The 18,793-nt window shown below is 43.3% G+C and overlaps 1 protein-coding gene across 1 annotated transcript in view; it reads right to left on the reverse strand.

Annotated features, from left to right (window-relative positions):
• Positions 1-7,713: 7,713 nt before the first annotated feature.
• Positions 7,714-18,793, reverse strand: part of TRDN (triadin) — a gene marked incomplete at its 3' end in the record, with an annotated part of 647,190 nt that continues 636,110 nt past the window's right edge. The window contains exons 42-43 of the mRNA XM_082250910.1: positions 18,548-18,592; positions 7,714-7,769 (exon numbers count right to left, since the gene is read on the reverse strand). Coding sequence (XP_082107036.1) covers positions 7,714-7,769; positions 18,548-18,592 — 101 coding nt within the window. The remainder of the gene's footprint in view (positions 7,770-18,547; positions 18,593-18,793) is intronic.

Raw genomic sequence — 18,793 nt, forward strand, 5'->3', positions numbered from 1 at the left:
AACGTCTAAATATTTTATGCTGATGTGCTACCATACTGTTTACATCATTATTTGTTACTGTTGACTAATTTTCTCAATAAAGCTTTTATTGGAAAAAAAAAAAAATAAATAAATTGTACAAGTATATGCATTAAAAAATTGCAAACCAAGAAAACTGTTATATAATTGTTTATTATAAAGTCTGCATAGTGTGTTCCTTACACAATAGTTTTTACTAACCATATTGCCCTGCAAATGGCTTTGTAGATTGGATCTTAACTGGTTACTGATGGACCGATCGCTAAGCATGTTCAAATATTTTATTGAAAAGTTGCTTTATAACAATTTACCTAGAACAGAAATACTTTGGCTTCTAAAACATGGCATCACTCTGAGTCTTGGAACCAGGTTTAATTTTGTTTATGGCAATATGATATTTGGCTCTTGTAATAAGGCAAGATATTTACTTAATACTTATTAAACTGTCAACTAAACCTCCATCACAGGTCAGGAGTCCCCAGTAATGTCAATATTCTCCCTTAATCCAAAATCCTGGCTTTTTGAATTTTCACATTTGGATCAAATGTTTTCAATAAAAAATCAAACAAAAATAAACAAAATATATCTGGCACTGTAACACCTTAGAAAATTGTTTTTGCTCATACTAACATTAAAAAGAATTACCATGGTACATTACAAAATATATCAGAGATATGAATGCCTAATACAAGTAGGCATCATTTAACAAAAACACATAATTGCATGGAGATCCAAATCATACCATAACCCTGAATGCACACCACTAAAAAACTGCAGATATATACACTTTGCCCCAGGGCACTGAATCTCCCCACTAAAAGATCCTGGTAGGTTCAGTATAGCTTTTATAGAGAAGCCTAATTCCCACCTGTGTAAAACAGGCTCATTCCACATAGGTAACAGCAGTATTTGCATGAACCTCCAAAATATATGTTTCTCTGCTCATTAACAATAATTATTTTCCAGTCATCAACCATAAAGAGTAAATTAAACCAATGCCTCTTTGTTGCATCTAACACTGCTATCCGCCTGCTATCCCTGGCAAGGCCCTTGTCCAAAACAGTGTTCGATATAGAGTGCAGAATAGTTCCTCTAGCACTGGATCTAAAGGCTCAACAAATACTGCACATTATTCTCCCATTATAATTTTTGTACAATACTGCATAACCCCCAAGGGAAAAAAAAAATCCATAGCGAAAATGCCAACCACAAAGCCCGTCTTTACATATAAGATTTGAGCTCACAGTTCCAAGGAATAGTGTCCAAATAGTATCACCCAAGTCCTCATTCAGCTAATAGTGGATGTTATTGCAACATATCATATATTTCAGGCCATGCACATCTGAGTGGTTTTGACTGCCTCCCCTGGCTTCCCCAGAATTTTGGCTTATATTATGATTTACCATGGTAATTGTTTTGAATCTTTGTATGGATAAAACAGTTTTTCTAAGAGGTCACAGCTCCAGATATATTGTATTTATGTCGTTTTTTTGATTTAATACATTTGGATTTTGGTATGTGAAAGTCCAATAAGTCAGGGTTTAGGATTAGGGGAGAAGATCTTAGGGGACGAGACTTTTTTAAATATGGCTCTGATTCTAGATATGGTAATGTATGGCAACAAATATAGCTCAATGTTTACTTCCCCCATGCCAATCTGACATGGTGGTAACAGCAGCAAATTTATAAATGATGTACATAGCTACAGCAACCTGCAGGATCTTCCTGCCTTAGGGGAAAACAGACTTTTCTTACAGAGAAAGCTTTGACTCTTCTGGGTATGATTGGAGCTTGCAGCCTAGACACCACTACACCTACTAATCCATCTCTGTGATGGGTGCCACCACTGGTCAATAGGGATGTTTGAGAGCAAACTCTAGCAGAAAGTGCCAAAACTTTCTCTGTCAGAACAGTTTGACATTCAACTGTGACAGGAAGAATTTTGACAGCTGTTACAAGTATTTGCATGCATCTACTGTATAGGTATTTGCACTTCATATCAGTAGCAGTCTTATCCACTTCCCCAATTAAGGACATTCTTTAAGAAATTGAGCAATAAAAAAAGATCCCACTTTGATTTTAATTTCTACTTAGGGAATCTTATTTTGTCAAAAACACACTTCCAGATATATACAGTATATATATATATCTGTACTACTGTCTGATTTCATGTTGACCTCTATTACACAAGGGCAGTACTTTGTCTAAAGTTTCCTATGCTCTAGATTTCTGCACATCCATTTCCATTTGCGGATCAACAGTCTCCCTAATGTTATCACATGAGATATGAAAGCTAGTTTATTGATTTACAGCAGAATATTATGGTATTTCACTGCTTTTTGATTAAAGCATCAGAGAAGACAACTTCCGGTTCCGGCGCCCGATGAGGTAGATGTGGCTGCGGCGGCTCTGGTCTAACCTGCATATTAACTCTGCTTTAACACCCAAGCAGACGGCAGACGATCATCGCTGTGTCTCCCCATACCTTCTGGTAACTGCACACCATGGATTGCTTTGTTACACATGGCACACACGCCACCAGGAGATGCCCGGGCGGTCACTGCAGGCATTGCGCAACTCCGTAAGGAAATGGGAGAGTATTCTAAACGGATCACTGACATTGAACACAGCATATCTGATGTTGAGGACGAAATCCATGCTAATATGGCCAATGACCAACGTTGTTCTCAGACCATGCACTACATTCTAGAAAAGTTTGATGATCTAGAAAACTATTCCCACCGGAACAATCTCAGCATTATAGGAGTTCCAGAATCTGTCACTAATGCTTCCCTGGAGGAATTTTGCTTCTTAAGGATCCCGCGGGCCCTGGGGATCTCTGCCCCATGCACAGTTGAAGGAGCACACCGCTTTGGCCCCCCTTCATACGACCGGTGCTCCACGTGCCCTGTGATTGCCCGATTCCTCAACTATGCTGACAGGGTGGCTGTATTGAAATCGTTCCGTGACGCAAAATCATTGCAATTGGATGGTCACAAACTACTGCTCTTTGTGGACTATTTGCAGGAGGTCGCAAGACGACGAAATGCTTTCCAACCAATCTGCACCGCGCTTTTCCAAAAAGGGATAAAGTTTAATTTGGCCTATCCGGCTATTTTCTGTTTCACCACCACAGCAGGCGAAGCCAAATCCTTCTCGTACCCAGATGAAGCCTCAAATTATATCCAGGCATATATGCAAATCCGATGGAGACCCAAGCCTCTCTTTCTCCCTCCCGCTCCCTGGGAGTCAGAGACTTGCGCAGCCCGAGGAAAGACTCTCCCAAGAGGGCCCGCTATGCCCATAAATCCTACAAATGATCGTCTAAGCTATCTCTGCTGGGGTCTATTCCCTCTCCAGGAACTTACCCTTTCATCTGGCACCCCACTAGGCCCAAATAGTCAGGCTATGTGCTAGGTCGTATTTATGCCTTTCTATCAGGGGAAGGTTGATGCCTTATGGTTCACTTATTGTTGCAATGTTCTTTTATTTACTTTTTGTACTTGATCTTGAATGCTCCCTTACCTATGTTTATATTTTTTTGTGCCCTCACAGCCTTACTGGAGCCAAATAAGCATGCCCCTCCTGGTCTATGACCCTGCGGAATCTTACACCTAACCGGTTTCTACCCCCTAACAGCACCTCCACCCCCCACAAGAGAATGGGACAATCTTTTACTTGGTTCTTGCCTTCCACCATTCCGGGTGTGGTCATCTCTGCTCCACCGGTAAGGCCGTCTGGGGAAGATGACTCTCATCGGGAAAAAAGTGAAGTCCAGGACTACACTGGTATGTGCTATTTTCGTTATTTTTGTTTGCTTTGTTTTGTTAGTATTAGATTCCGTCTCCCTTCCTACTGGGAATACCGCCCCATACCTTACACCTACGGTGACTTGCTATTTGCCATCCCTGGTCCTCCAGTGGCCAACACACAGGTTGCTATCTTATTCACCTCCACTTAATCTATATTATACCTCTGTCACACACACCAACCCCCCCCCCCCACTCCCCCATAATATGAAAATAATTTCTTGGAATGTTAAGGGGTTGAGATCTCCACACAAAAGGATGGCTATCCTTAGGCACTTAAAAAGATTGAAAGCTGATATCGCCTTATTCCAAGAGACGCACCTAGAATCCGCAGACTTTTACCGAATGTGTAAATTATGGGTGGGCCAGATATTTGGCTCAGCCTCAGTAAAACATAAGGCTGGGGTCCTCATACTCATCAACAAGAATCTGCCCTGTGAATTAATCTCAGAAGAATCCGACACCCTAGACAGACTGTCAATCCTAACGATTAAAGTCCACTCATCCACTCTAGCCATAGCAAAGGTATACACCCCCAACTCACCCTCCAAAACGTATTTTAATAATTTATTCTCCAAGTTAGCTCACTATGTTTACCTCCCACTCCTATTAGGGGGTGACTTTAACACTGTGATGCATCCCGCAGAGGATAGATCTAGGGATACTCACTCCCGTCCCCAACCTCATCTTGCACCCACCCCCCTGTTAGACTTCATATCCGCCATTCACCTCACTGACACCTGAAGGTTGTCTCACCCGTTGGGTAAGGAATATACCTTCTTATCCCCACCCCATGATAGTTTATCCCGTATAGACTACCTTTTCTGCAATCACCTGCTACTTAAATTCACCAAGACCCAACTATTGATCAAATAGCGATTTTGGATCATGCCCCAATATCTATTACCTTTACTGATCCTAATATGTCCCCCTCAAACCCTATCTGGCACTTTCCATCACATCTATCTGACAACAACGACCTTCAAAAATTACTAGAAAACACATGGTCCACTTTTCTAAAAGACAACAAAGCACACACTGATAAGCCGCTCCTCCTCTGGGAAACAGGGAAAGCTGACCTACGAGGCAGGATCATAGCTTTCACTTCTGCCCACAAGAAGTCCGCCAATGCCCGCTTTCAGGAGGCTAGCAAGGCTTTACAGCTGGCTCAGGCTTGTCTATCCCACACTAAATCCCTTTCCAATCGCCTAGCCTGGAAGGAGGCAAAGTCGAAATTTGATCTTTGGGCGGAAGCCAGGGAGAGCTTCCACCACACGCTTCTGGACCTTCGCCTGCATAAATTTAGCAATAAATCGGGGAAACTCTTAGCCCACTTATGTAAAGGACCACGTTCATCGACACATATCACGGCCATTAAGAAACCCTCCGGGGAAACTATCACCTAGCCCCTAAAGAAATCAACTCTGTGATCAGAGATTTAGTTGCATCCCTATATGGAAACCCCCATTGAGCTGGACACTGCCAAGGCCTTCCTATATAAAGTTAATATCCCCACATTAGACTCTTCTGCTATCTCAAAACTCACATCGGATGAAGTCCAATTTATTATAACCTCTTTAACATCAGGGAAAGCCCCGGGCCCAGATGGGTACACTTCAGATTTCTACAAATTGGCCGCAAATTCCATAATACCCACCCTGACTAAGGTATATACCCATATTATGAATGGTGGGAGCTACTTACCAACCGGTTTTCAAGCTCATATAAAACAGATCCCCCCTCCGATATAACCCTAATCCATTACATTTTCAGTAACTTCCGAGCCTGCTCTGGTCTTAGGATTAATTTTGCTAAGAGCGAGATCCTCCCTCTTTCCCACACCAGATCACCTAAGTGGTTGGACCATTCTGTTTTTACCATATCCAAGTCCCACATTAAATATTTGGGCGTCAAAATAGGCAGATTGTCCTCTTCTATTTACACTCTAAATTTTCCCCTGTTATTGAAGCAATTAAGAAACAACTGGAGTCATGGTCGGAATTACCCCTCTCCCATCTGGGCAGAAGCCAACTCTTCAAAATGGTTAGTTATCCAAAACTGCTTAATCCTATGCAAACCATTCCTCTTCTTCTTAAGCATAAAGACTCCCAAAATTCTCTATAAGGCACTTTCAGCCTTTTTATGGCATAATAAACGTCCACGAATATCACAAAAAAAACTCCAAAGGCCCAGACGGGAGGGGGGCACCAACATCCCAGATATTAGACTGTATAATCTATCATGTCTCCTGATGGTGGGCATAGATTGGGTTTCAGGGGTGTCCAGGTTCTCTAATATCGATCTTGAATCTCAAATAATTGAACCTTTTAACCTAGGAGCCCTACTTCACTGTTCCTTGTCTGCATTACCAGCCACCATTAAAAACAATATTCTTCTGCGGGACACTATAATATCCTAAAGAGAAGTTAGTAAAAAACTGAACCTATCCCCCTATTTCTCAAAATACCTCCCTATTTTGGGTCACCCCTTATTTGCACAATCCAGACAGTATCAAGCATTCTCTTCCTGGCCTGCCGGCGGTCTCACACATTTTGCCCAACTCTTTGATCCGATCTCAGGCTTGCCACGCGCCCATTCAGAACTCTGTAGCATCTACAACATTCCATCTAATCATTTTCTACACCTTCAGCAAGCAATAACATTTGCAAAGGAACTGTGCTCGGACAAGACAAAGCTCTACCAGGAGTCAGTGTTGGATGCGATAATGCTAATCAAAAAGCTTAAACTTTCGGATGCGTATAAACCCCTTTTAGCTCTCCGATTTCTACGGGTTATACATAACTCGGCCTTCCCATGGAACAAAGACTTTAATTTCCCAAACCTCAGTAACTCCACATTCCAAGGGTACAATATGATGTGCAAATTTATTGTTAATTAATTTTGGAGGGAACAACAGCTTAAATCCTACACAGGGCCTACTCGCCTTTTTCTTCCTCTGCTGATACACCTGACGTGCAGTCATGTTCTTGGTGCCACCTGCAAATACCTACCCTAACCCACAGACTCTGGTCATGTCCTGTCATTTCAAAATTTTGGCTTGAGGTACAGCAATTAATCCTTACGATAGCAGACTTGACCCCGATGAATAACCCACTTCTCTTGGTCTTTGGAAATTTGAACGGTCCCTCCCTGGGATTGGACCTTACCCAGATTCTACCTCTAAACCACCACAAGGCTTGGATCTCAACGTGCCTCATGATAGCCAGGCGGACCATACTCAGGAAGTGGACAGTTTCTCATCCTCCCAGAATTCAGGAAGTTTGGGAAGAACTAACGAAATTGTACACTAAAGAACTTTTGGACATGAAACTTCTCTCTGGACCCTCTCCACGTTTCCTTTCTAAGTGGGACTCAGCCCCAGAACTAGCTAATATGATGTAAGAACACCCGACACCTGTGTTCTTATTTGAATGTCTCCCGATTTTAAATAAGCCCTGTCTCTATCCTCACCATGGTATTCCTTCCCATGTTACCCCTCCCCACCCCAGCCATTTTGGTTCACACCTCCCCTTCTGGTTGTTTAATTTTGAAGTTCACGACTCTATGTTTTAACATTGTGTATTTGCTTTTAATTTGGATTTTCCCTTCCATGTAATGTTTGTTCGTTATTATCTGGAAAATCCCAATTAAAATGTGTTTAAAAAAAAAAAACATCAGAGAAAAAACCCACTCATTGGTAGATTTACTGTGATCATATAAATTGTGTGTAATGTGATATGAAAAATACAAGATAGTGGGGAAATGTAAAATGGAAGCTACAGTATGATTCTGGGTGTCTGTGCATCTTAAGTTCAAAGTAAATGCATTGGTTTATATAATATTTCAATGTAAGAATCACTAGGCTTGATAAAGTTGAATTATTTAGTCATGCAGTACCTGCTTGTGGTGGCACTCTAGGCTCTATCTCCTCTTTTTCAGGTTCTAAAGAAAAAAAAAATATGAGAACTGCAAACAAAATCTTAGCGTACACCAACACACATTACATTGATTTTACTTTTTATTTCTACTAGGGGTTCCTATTTTTTCCTGAGAATCTCTGCAATGTCTATAGATATTAAAATTAAAATGGATGTATAGTGAATAACTTAATGAACACATATTTTGACTATTACTGACTGTTACTGTAGTATTTACTTAAAAGCAGATGTAAACCCAAACTGAATGCCATATCATTTTTTTAAAGCACTGTGTAGCAAAACAATTCCCATGTTTCGTTTAAATAAAATTCAGTCTTCACCTTTGTTGCATATTGGCATTGCTAATCTTCTGTTGCCATTTTACAGCAATTTTCTATCTACATGTATGCACTCCAGCAGCTCCTATAACAAGGGGTGCCTGAACAAGGACCTTTATGGCAGGATTACGGGGTATCATTTTACTGAATGCTTCAGATTCAAAAAGACAGAAAATGAATTTTAAATTACAATATTATGTTAAAGCTTGTGTGAAATTTTAGTCATTCAGTTTAAATATACTATAACAGAATTAATTAATTATTGTAAGTTCTATTGACCTGTGCAACTTTTCCTTGATGAGTCAAATGGCAATGGGGATGTACAGAAAGTGTGAAATACAGGCAACAGTAATAATTGGGTACTCTCACTCTTACCTACCTTATCCAAATTAAACAAAAATTTAGATTTTATATATACTTCAGGATTAACTTTGCAACATTGTCACAAAATGTTTACACTGCCATAGAGAGTTTTTCTTTCATTGGGCATATTTTAAATATTCTTATGTGTACACCTGTTTTATGATATAGCTGCACTAAACATATTAATCATTCTAGCTTGAAATTCTATTTTTAATATTTTATAGTAAACAGTCAGGTTGATGTTGGAGAACCTAATCATGCATAAATATTTTAAACCCTATAATTTAAGATTGTATAGAACAAAACAGTATTCATTCTCTCCTTTGTTATTCCCTGAGTCTCGAAACAATAGCTGTTCCTAAGCACATAATAAAGACCGATATGTAAAAGGACCAGGGGGAAAAAAATAAAACAAATGCAACAAGAAAGATGACAAGATGCCATATCGAAATTTTCTGTGTAAAAATAACAGTTGAATTTACCAGGCCACATACTCACATATAAAATCTTTATGAAATACTTTGCCCACAAGAGAATACTTTAGTTTTCTTTCACTACCAGCAAAAAATATTCTTTATAGCTAGAGATGAAGCAACACTGGCAATAGATTTATTTGATAGCATAAAAAGATCTCAAAGAAAGCATGACATTATCAATAGTACAGGTAGGCCTGTGAGTTTGTAAACTAACTTCACATGTACACTAACATTTTATTGAGCGTAATATAAAAGTTATATGCAGTTTGCATCATTTTATCCTATCTATCACACTGTGGACTAGATAGCAAGAAAAATGCATGCTCTAAAATGCATGCCATCTATTGTCTGTAGGAATGTAGTTAATTTGAAAAGTTTTCTAATGCTTTCTGGAGACATCAAGCAAACCTTGTAGTGGTAGCGGTAGTAGGCAAGTTATTCCCATGGTAAATATTTGCACTTTAATTGCTTCGTTTTATAAAAAAATGTACTTTTCAGATCTGTACAGAAGTGGCGGTGCAGGTCCAGAAGGATAAAGAAAAATGTGTGCATCACAGGGGAGTAAAAGGACCTTCTTGTAATATCCAATCTATGTTTTAGAAATATGATCTAGTGCATCGCAGTGTAGCACAAGTAGTACCAGCAGCCATTTAATTAACATAATCAAAACTTTTTTCTAGCCATTACTCTAAAATGAGTTATCCAATTTATTTTCACAATCATTGCATTAAAAATAAATAATATTTCCTTACTGGTAAAAAAAAAAAAAAAAAAAAAAATTAAATTACAATTGATGTTGTCACAGAGAAAAAAACAAAACAAAGACCAAAAACTATTTGCCTAATCATGGTCATTAGAAAATGGAAAGAGATGTATTGGACATTTTAATAAACTTATATAAGTAAGCATAGGCAAGCATGCAATTAAATCAAATAGGTTTCTAAAATTGGTTTACATAATACTTTTTGTTATGATCTTAAAGGGTTAGTTCACCTTTGCAGAAAAAATGTAAAGGGGATGTAAGGCCAGACGCCTTCCCCACCCCCACAGTCTGTACTGTACCTCTTGGGTTACTGAGCTGTCAGCACCCCCACAGCCACTCTAGCAATCCCAGGATTTGAAATCTCTGCTATTCTCCCTCTTCACCATCAGTGCTTACAACACAGACGTGATCAATTCTGATTGGTCTGTGCTTTCACATTGAAGGGGCTGACCAATCAGAATCCATCTGGTCTTTTCTAGAAGTGCTGATGGAGAAGAGCAGGGATTTTAAAAACTCTGGACTGCTGGAGTGACTGCTGAGTAGGGATGATCGAACGGTTCGGGACGACCATCGGTTCGACCCGAACATTGGATGTTCGATATTCGGCCCGAATACCGAACTTTTTGCGGCAAAAGTTCGGTATTCGGCCACCAGAACCGCCCAAAATGCACTGGGACAGGAACTGGGCTTTAAAAGCCCGTGATTGGCCCAGAAACGTCTGCAAAAGCCAATGAGGGGGCAGGAGTCTCCTAGGAACGTGATTGGAGTGACTACGGGGACCAGAGGCCAATCAGGAGTGAATACGCCCCACACTATATAAGATGGCCCCGCCTAACCCCTAGCACAGTTATCCAGAGCCTGTTGAAGAGAGTTGAAGCAGTTCTGTCTGACTCCTGCTTGCTACACTACATTTCCTACATATCGAGTGGTTCTAAAGCTCCATATAGCAGAATTGTATTTAGCTTACAGCCAGTGTAGTTAGATACAGCGATTGTGCTGGTTCTTAGATTAGTTAGATTTGAAAATTTAGTTTCTGTAGGGAAAGTGTGAGGGTTCTGTTTAGTGAGCACGTGGCACAGTGCTGCTGTATCACAGCAGGTATACGTGCTTGCTAGGCAGCAAAATACAGTGACAACTTAACGCCTGTTGTTCAAAGCGTTAGGTGCACTGTACAAAAGCCTTTGCAACTGTGCGTGACACGGAACTGCTGTGCTGTATCCAGCGACAACTGTGGGTCGCATAGCAGTGTGCGTTTTTCACCGCACACAGTTGCCAACGCATCAGTGACAACCTAACGCCTGTTGTTCAAAGCGTTAGGTCCACTGTGCAAAAGGCTTTGCTACTGTGCGTGAACCGCAACTGCTGTGCTGTATCCAGCGACAACTGTGGGTCGCATAGCAGTGTGCGTTTTTCACCGCACACAGTTGCCAACGCATCAGTGACAACTTAACGCCTGTTGTTCAAAGCGTTAGGTGCACTGTACAAAAGCCTTTGCAACTGTGCGTGACACGCAACTGCTGTGCTGTATCCAGCGACAACTGTGGGTCGCATAGCAGTGTGCGTTTTTCACCGCACACAGTTGCCAACGCATCAGTGACAACCTAACGCCTGTTGTTCAAAGCGTTAGGTCCACTGTGCAAAAGGCTTTGCTACTGTGCGTGAACCGCAACTGCTGTGCTGTATCCAGCGACAACTGTGGGTCGCATAGCAGTGTGCGTTTTTCACCGCACACAGTTGCCAACGCATCAGTGACAACTTAACGCCTGTTGTTCAAAGCGTTAGGTGCACTGTACAAAAGCCTTTGCAACTGTGCGTGACACGCAACTGCTGTGCTGTATCCAGCGACAACTGTGGGTCGCATAGCAGTGTGCGTTTTTCACCGCACACAGTTGCCAACGCATCAGTGACAAATATGCCTGGTAGACCAAGAAAAGGCATACGTGGCCCTGCTGCGGAAAGGGGCACAGCTTCTAGGGTGTCTAGAGGCAGGGGTGGACGTGGTGGTCAGTCCTCAGCCAGGCCACCATTTGGATTGTTCTCCGGCAGTGGCCAAGCTATACGTCCACAGTATGTACAGGAGGTGGTGGACTATATGAACAAACCCTCATCATCGGCATCATCTGCAACTACAGTGACCCAGGCAGAGAAAAGTGGTCAGTCTTCTGCAGTTGTCAGAACAAATACAGATGAGTCCATGTCCACCTCATGTCCTCCCTTAGACCCAATTTCAGACATGGCAGAGGAGTCAGCTGAGCTGTTTGACCACAGTGTCGGCCATCTACTCCAGCCTGATGCTCAGTCCTTTATGGAGTCTGATGTTGGGTCTGAGTTTGAGGAGGAGGCAGAGCAAACAAGAGGGGAGAGCAGACGGCCCGCTCCATCTAAGGCCGCACCTGTTGTCTCCCAGGCCAGGCCTGATGCTCAGTCTTTGATAGAATCAGATGTTGGGTCTGAGGTTGAGGAGAAGGCAGAGCAAACAAGAGGGGAGAGCAGACGGCCCGCTCCATCTAAGGCCGCACCTGTTGTCTCCCAGGCCAGGCCTGATGCTCAGTCTTTGATGGAGTCAGATGTTGGGTCTGAGGTTGAGGAGGAGGCAGAGCAAGCAAGAGGGGAGAGCAGACGGCCTACTCCATCTAAGGCCGCACCTGTTGTCTCCCGGGCCACTATACACACCTCATCTTGCTGGGCCTTTTTTGAGACATCCCATGCAGATAAAACAGTTGCGATCTGCAAGATTTGTAAGAAGGGTATAAAACGTGGCAAAAATGTCAACCACCTGGGTACAAGCTGCCTAAACAGGCATTTGACAACCCACCACTCGGCCCGTTGGCAGGAGCATTTAAAGAACCCACAAAAGGGCCAAAGATCGGTCAGTCGGCCTCCTAGTTCTCCTCGCGCTCCTCCTCATGCTCCATCTGCTCCACCTGCTCCACCTGCACATCAGTCTGTTCCTGGCCCTGCTATAATCACTCGTCACCTGTTGGCAGCCTCCACTGGCAGGGATGATGATATAGCAGGCAGTGTCGCATCTACCTCCAGCACACCACCAGCTGTAACATCTAGACGCCAAATTTCGATTCCACACATGCTGGAACGAAAAAAAATGTATACTCCCCGCCACCCACATGCCCAGCGTCTAAACAGTAGTTTGGCTAAACTACTGGCTCTGCAACTATTACCATTTAACCTGGTAGAGTCTGCTCCCTTCCGTGACTTCGCAAAATGTGCAGTTCCACAGTGGCAGGTGCCAAGTCGGCATTACTTTTCCCGTAAGGCCCTGCCATCCCTATACCAACATGTGGAAGGCAATGTAGTGTCGTCCCTGGCCAAGTCAGTCAGCCGTAAGATACACTTGACGGCTGACACTTGGTCAAGCAAACATGGACAGGGACGGTACATTTCTGTCACTGCTCACTGGGTGACACTGCTTGCCAGTGGAAGGGATTATAGCCAGGGCTCGGTGCTGCAGCCAGTGTTGCCCCCACGTCTGCAAACAGCTGGTGGTGTCGCTGATCCGGGTAGATCGATCACTTCTACCCCCTCCTGCTCCTCCTCCTCTACCTCCTCCATGCCCTCCTCTGCAGAATGGTCCTTTGAATATGATGAGGTACCACGTAAACGTTCAAAGGGCTATTCTATGTCTCAGGCCAAAAGGTGTCACGCAGTGCTGCAGCTTGTGTGTCTAGGGGACAGGCAGCACACTGCCCCTCAGATTCTTGGGGCTCTGCAGGCACAGGCCCAGAGGTGGTTGACACCACGCCAGCTGCAGCCAGGGATGGTGGTTACTGATAATGGGTCAAACCTCCTGGCCGCCCTTCGTCAGGGAAAGTTAACCCATGTGCCATGCCTGGCGCATGTCCTGAATCTCGTGGTACAGCGGTTTTTGAACTCGTACCCGGGAATGCAGGATGTGCTAACGATGGCAAGAAGGGTGTGCAGTCACTTCAGGCGGTCGTACAGTGCCACTGCACGTTTGGCCGAAGTGCAGCGCGAGTTTCACCTGCCGGTACACCGCCTCATCTGTGACATGCCCACCCGCTGGAACTCCACCTTGGCTATGCTGCAGCGCCTGTACACGCAGCAGAGGGCCCTCAATGAATACCTATGCGAGTACGGCACCAGCACTGGCTCTGCGCGCCTGGGATTCTTTTCACCACGGCAGTGGCTTTTGATTAAGGATGCATGCGCTGTCCTCTCGCCATTTGAGGAGGCCACAAGGATGGTCAGCCGGGACAGCGCATGCATCAGTGACACCCTACCGGTACTGTTTTTGTTGGAGCACACTCTGCGTGGCATTATGGACAGGGCACTGGAGGCAGAGCAGCAGGAGGAAGAGGAGGACTTCCTTGCCTCTCAAGGCCCCCTTTATCCTGAGAATCCTGACCCCATTATGCCTAGCTCCCAGAGGCCCGAGCAGGATCCAGGGGTGGAAGAGGAGGAGGAGGACAATTCTGCGGGAACTTTTGCAGGGTTTGAGGAGGAGGAGGAGGAAGACATGCGGCAATCTGCAAGGCCTAGTTTGACTCCCTCGGGACACTTTGGAGTAGTACGTGGCTGGGAGGAGGAGGAGCCCGTTGAAGATAATGTCGTTATGAGTGACCCCGAGGAGTCAGCTTCTCAGGCCTTCGCTAATTTGCAACGCATGGGAAACATCATGCTCCAGAGCCTGCGAAAGGACCCCAGAATCAAGGCCATTAAAGAGACTAACCACTATTGGTTGGCCACCCTACTTGACCCCCGGTACAAGTGTAAAGTCTCGGAGCTTTTCCCATCCACCCAGAGAGTCCACAGGATCAAATCCCTTGAGGACAGTCTCAAGAGGAATCTGGTGAACATGTTCCCCGACTCCCGTAGGGTGCAGGGGCGGGGACAACCTACCATGGATTCTACTGGTGGTCACGAGAGGAGCGTTGGAGAAGGCGTGCGGTTGACGGATGCCTTTCGGTCTTTTTTTAGTCCTCACCGCCCAGGCCTCTCAGCTGCCACATCGCATCGACACCGTCTGCATCACATGGTGGACGATTACGTGAGGGCACAAAGTGACACAGAGGGCTTTTCATGTGACGAATCCGATCCACTGGCATACTGGGTCTTAAGATTAGACCACTGGCCAGAACTGGCCCAGTATGCCATGGAGTTGTTGGCCTGCCCTGCTTCCAGTGTCCTATCGGAACGGGCATTCAGCGCAGCAGGAGGATTCGTCACAGACCATCGAACTAGACTCTCCACCGACTCAGTCGACCGTTTGACATTCATTAAGATGAATCAGTCGTGGATATCAAGCTTTGATGCACCTGATGCAGACCTTGTAGACTAGGCTATCGTTGTGATGTGGCAGTTGAGCCTCAGTTTAAGCCTGGACCATGGTGCCACCCTCAAACCCTCCTCTCATTCTCTTTACGTTCACAGAACCTCATTTTGGTTATGACAAAAACGACAATGTTTGCGCACCTGTTCCACAGGTGCACACCTTTACAATTTTTGGGCCTCCTTCAACACCAGCTCTTTGGGGTTAAGGTGGGGAGGCTATGCTAAAACAAAAACGACAATGTTTGCGCACCTGTTCCACAGGTGCACACCTTTACAATTTTTGGGCCTCCTTCAACACCAGCTCTTTGGGGTTAAGGTGGGGAGGCTATGCTAAAACAAAAACTACAATGTTTGCGCACCTGTTCCACAGGTGCACACCTTTACAATTTTTGGGCCTCCTTCAACACCAGCTCTTTGGGGTTAAGGTGGGGAGGCTATGCTAAAACAAAAACGACAATGTTTGCGCACCTGTTCCACAGGTGCACACCTTTACAATTTTTGGGCCTCCTTCAACACCAGCTCTTTGGGGTTAAGGTGGGGAGGCTATGCTAAAACAAAAACTACAATGTTTGCGCACCTGTTCCACAGGTGCACACCTTTACAATTTTTGGGCCTCCTTCAACGCCAGCTCTTTGGGGTTAAGGTGGGGAGGCTATGCTAAAACAAAAACTACAATGTTTGCGCACCTGTTCCACAGGTGCACACCTTTACAATTTTTGGGCCTCCTTCAACACCAGCTCTTTGGGGTTAAGGTGGGGGGGCTATGCTAAAACAAAAACTACAATGTTTGCGCACCTGTTCCACAGGTGCACACCTTTACAATTTTTGGGCCTCCTTCAACACCAGCTCTTTGGGGTTAAGGTGGGGAGGCTATGCTAAAACAAAAACTACAATGTTTGCGCACCTGTTCCACAGGTGCACACCTTTACAATTTTTGGGCCTCCTTCAACGCCAGCTCTTTGGGGTTAAGGTGGGGAGGCTATGCTAAAACAAAAACTACAATGTTTGCGCACCTGTTCCACAGGTGCACACCTTTACAATTTTTGGGCCTCCTTCAACACCAGCTCTTTGGGGTTAAGGTGGGGAGGCTATGCTAAAACAAAAACTACAATGTTTGCGCACCTGTTCCACAGGTGCACACCTTTACAATTTTTGGGCCTCCTTCAACACCAGCTCTTTGGGGTTAAGGTGGGGAGGCTATGCTAAAACAAAAACGACAATGTTTGCGCACCTGTTCCACAGGTGCACACCTTTACAATTTTTGGGCCTCCTTCAACACCAGCTCTTTGGGGTTAAGGTGGGGAGGCTATGCTAAAACAAAAACTACAATGTTTGCGCACCTGTTCCACAGGTGCACACCTTTACAATTTTTGGGCCTCCTTCAACACCAGCTCTTTGGGGTTAAGGTGGGGAGGCTATGCTAAAACAAAAACTACAATGTTTGCGCACCTGTTCCACAGGTGCACACCTTTACAATTTTTGGGCCTCCTTCAACGCCAGCTCTTTGGGGTTAAGGTGGGGAGGCTATGCTAAAACAAAAACTACAATGTTTGCGCACCTGTTCCACAGGTGCACACCTTTACAATTTTTGGGCCTCCTTCAACACCAGCTCTTTGGGGTTAAGGTGGGGAGGCTATGCTAAACAAAAACTACCATGTTTGCGAACCTGTTCCACAGGTGCACACCTTTACAATTTTTGGGCCTCCTTCAAAGCCAGCTCTTTGGGGTTATGGTGGGGAGGCTCCGCCAACACCAAAACTACCATGTTTGCGCACCTGTTCCACATGTGCACACCTTCATAATTTTTACGCCTTCTTCAACACCAGCTCTTTGGGCTTACAGTGGTATGGCTCCGCCAACACCCAAACAACAATTTTTGCGCACCTGTCACACAGATGCATATCATTGTAATTTTTTTCCTTACAAAGGCAATTATTGCTTTCATTACCAGCACTTTCATAGGGATATGGTGTCAAGGCATCGTCCGCACCACCAAATGCCCAATTTTTAAGCATCCTTTACTTCTATTCAAAGTCAAGAGACAACAGTATTCATCCAAAACATCTCTAATCTTGTTCACTATGCACTACATTGTGGCCCCTACCCCTAACCCTCAATGTATCCATGCATATATGTCTGTTTCTTGTGAGATTTCAAGTTAAAGTGCACCAAACACCATTTTACATGAAATAAAGTGCAATTACATACATCTTTGGACTTCTTGAAACATTTGGTAATAAAAGCCCCATTGTGGAAATACACCCGTTAATTATATGCACATTTAAAGAGACAGCACCTTTTTCCAAAAAAAACTCTAATCTTGTTCCCAGTGCACTGCATTATGTCCCCATCATACACATTGGCTGAGCCGTTGATTAGGAGCAAAAGAAAGGTGCGGTTAAGCAAAAAAGTCATTTTTGAAGGTTTGGTATGCTGTAATTCTGGTTCTGGACATGCTACAGAGCTGAAACTTCACAGGTACACCTTTTAGAACCCCCAGACACTAAATCCAAAGAAATCTCTTTTTTTTTTTTTTTTTAATTTTTTCAATAATTGGCTATCTATCAAAAACGACAATTTTTAAGAACTTTTTTTTGTGTGATTAATAGTCCCTGGGGCATGACCCAGAACCCTAGGCACTTTTTAGGGGCATTTATTGGGTTTTAGGGCTTAAAAATTGTGTTTTTTGATTACAGAAGTTCGGGTCCCATTGATTTCAATGGGGTTCTGAAATCCGAACCGAACTTTCGTGAAGTTCGGGTGTTCTGGTCGAACCGAACTTTTCAAAAGTTCGATCATCCCTACTGCTGAGACCAGGGCATCTTGGGAGGTGTAAGGTGTTAGTTCACCTTTACACTTTAGGTCCCATGATTTCAAAATACAGTGTGATTTTAAAATATAGTTTATATTAACTACAAGTCTCCAGATCACATTGCCTGACAAGAAACCTTTTCAACTATTTTTTTTTTTCTAGAAACGAATCACACTTATTTTATAGTGTAAAAGTAGGACATGAAGATTCAAGGGATCTGTACCCCCCTGTTATTATTATTATACAGGATTTATATAGTGCCAACACTTTGTCATTGCTCTGGACAGAGAAGTCAGGGGAAGAGGCATGTGGGGGAGGAAATATTATGAGCTCAGTGTTGGACAAGTTGAGTTTGAGGACGTGGTGTGACATCCAGACAGATATGTCTTTTAGCAAGTTAGTAATGCGTGAGGAGATCGATGGAGTGAGCTGAGGGGTGGAGAGATAGATTTGGGTGTCATTAGAGTAGAAATTATATTGCTGCATATGGATCATGAAATGTGAATGATAATGATAAACACAAACAAAACTGATATAGACAATATAGTCAGTCACTTACATTTCTAAATATATTTCCCCAATGGTCAGTATAATATTCTATACACTACTTGGTATCCACTTTGATGTAAAAATCCCCATGATATTTAAAAATAATGATTCTTAATCTTGATCATATCCTTGTAGACAAGCTGTTAAAAAATATTTTTCCATGTTTTTTATTATTAAGGAATGCAAAAATACCTGCTAGTACTGGAACAGTAATTGTTTCTTCTGCTTTTTCAGCCTCTATAAGAAATTAAAATGATTTATAACAATTTTAGAATTTGTAATACATTATTCAGAAAAGCAAAAAAAATGTGTAGAAAAAAATTGGTTTCCATATATGCAGTATATATATATATTTTTCCTAAAATAAGTGTAAATATTTTAAAAAACATATTGCAACATCACTGTATGGTATTATTCTTCTAAATAAAAAGTTATTGC

The sequence above is a fragment of the Pelophylax lessonae genome, assembly GCF_965119305.1.
Source record: "Pelophylax lessonae genome assembly, chromosome: 3".
Classification (NCBI taxonomy): Eukaryota; Metazoa; Chordata; class Amphibia; order Anura; family Ranidae; genus Pelophylax; species Pelophylax lessonae.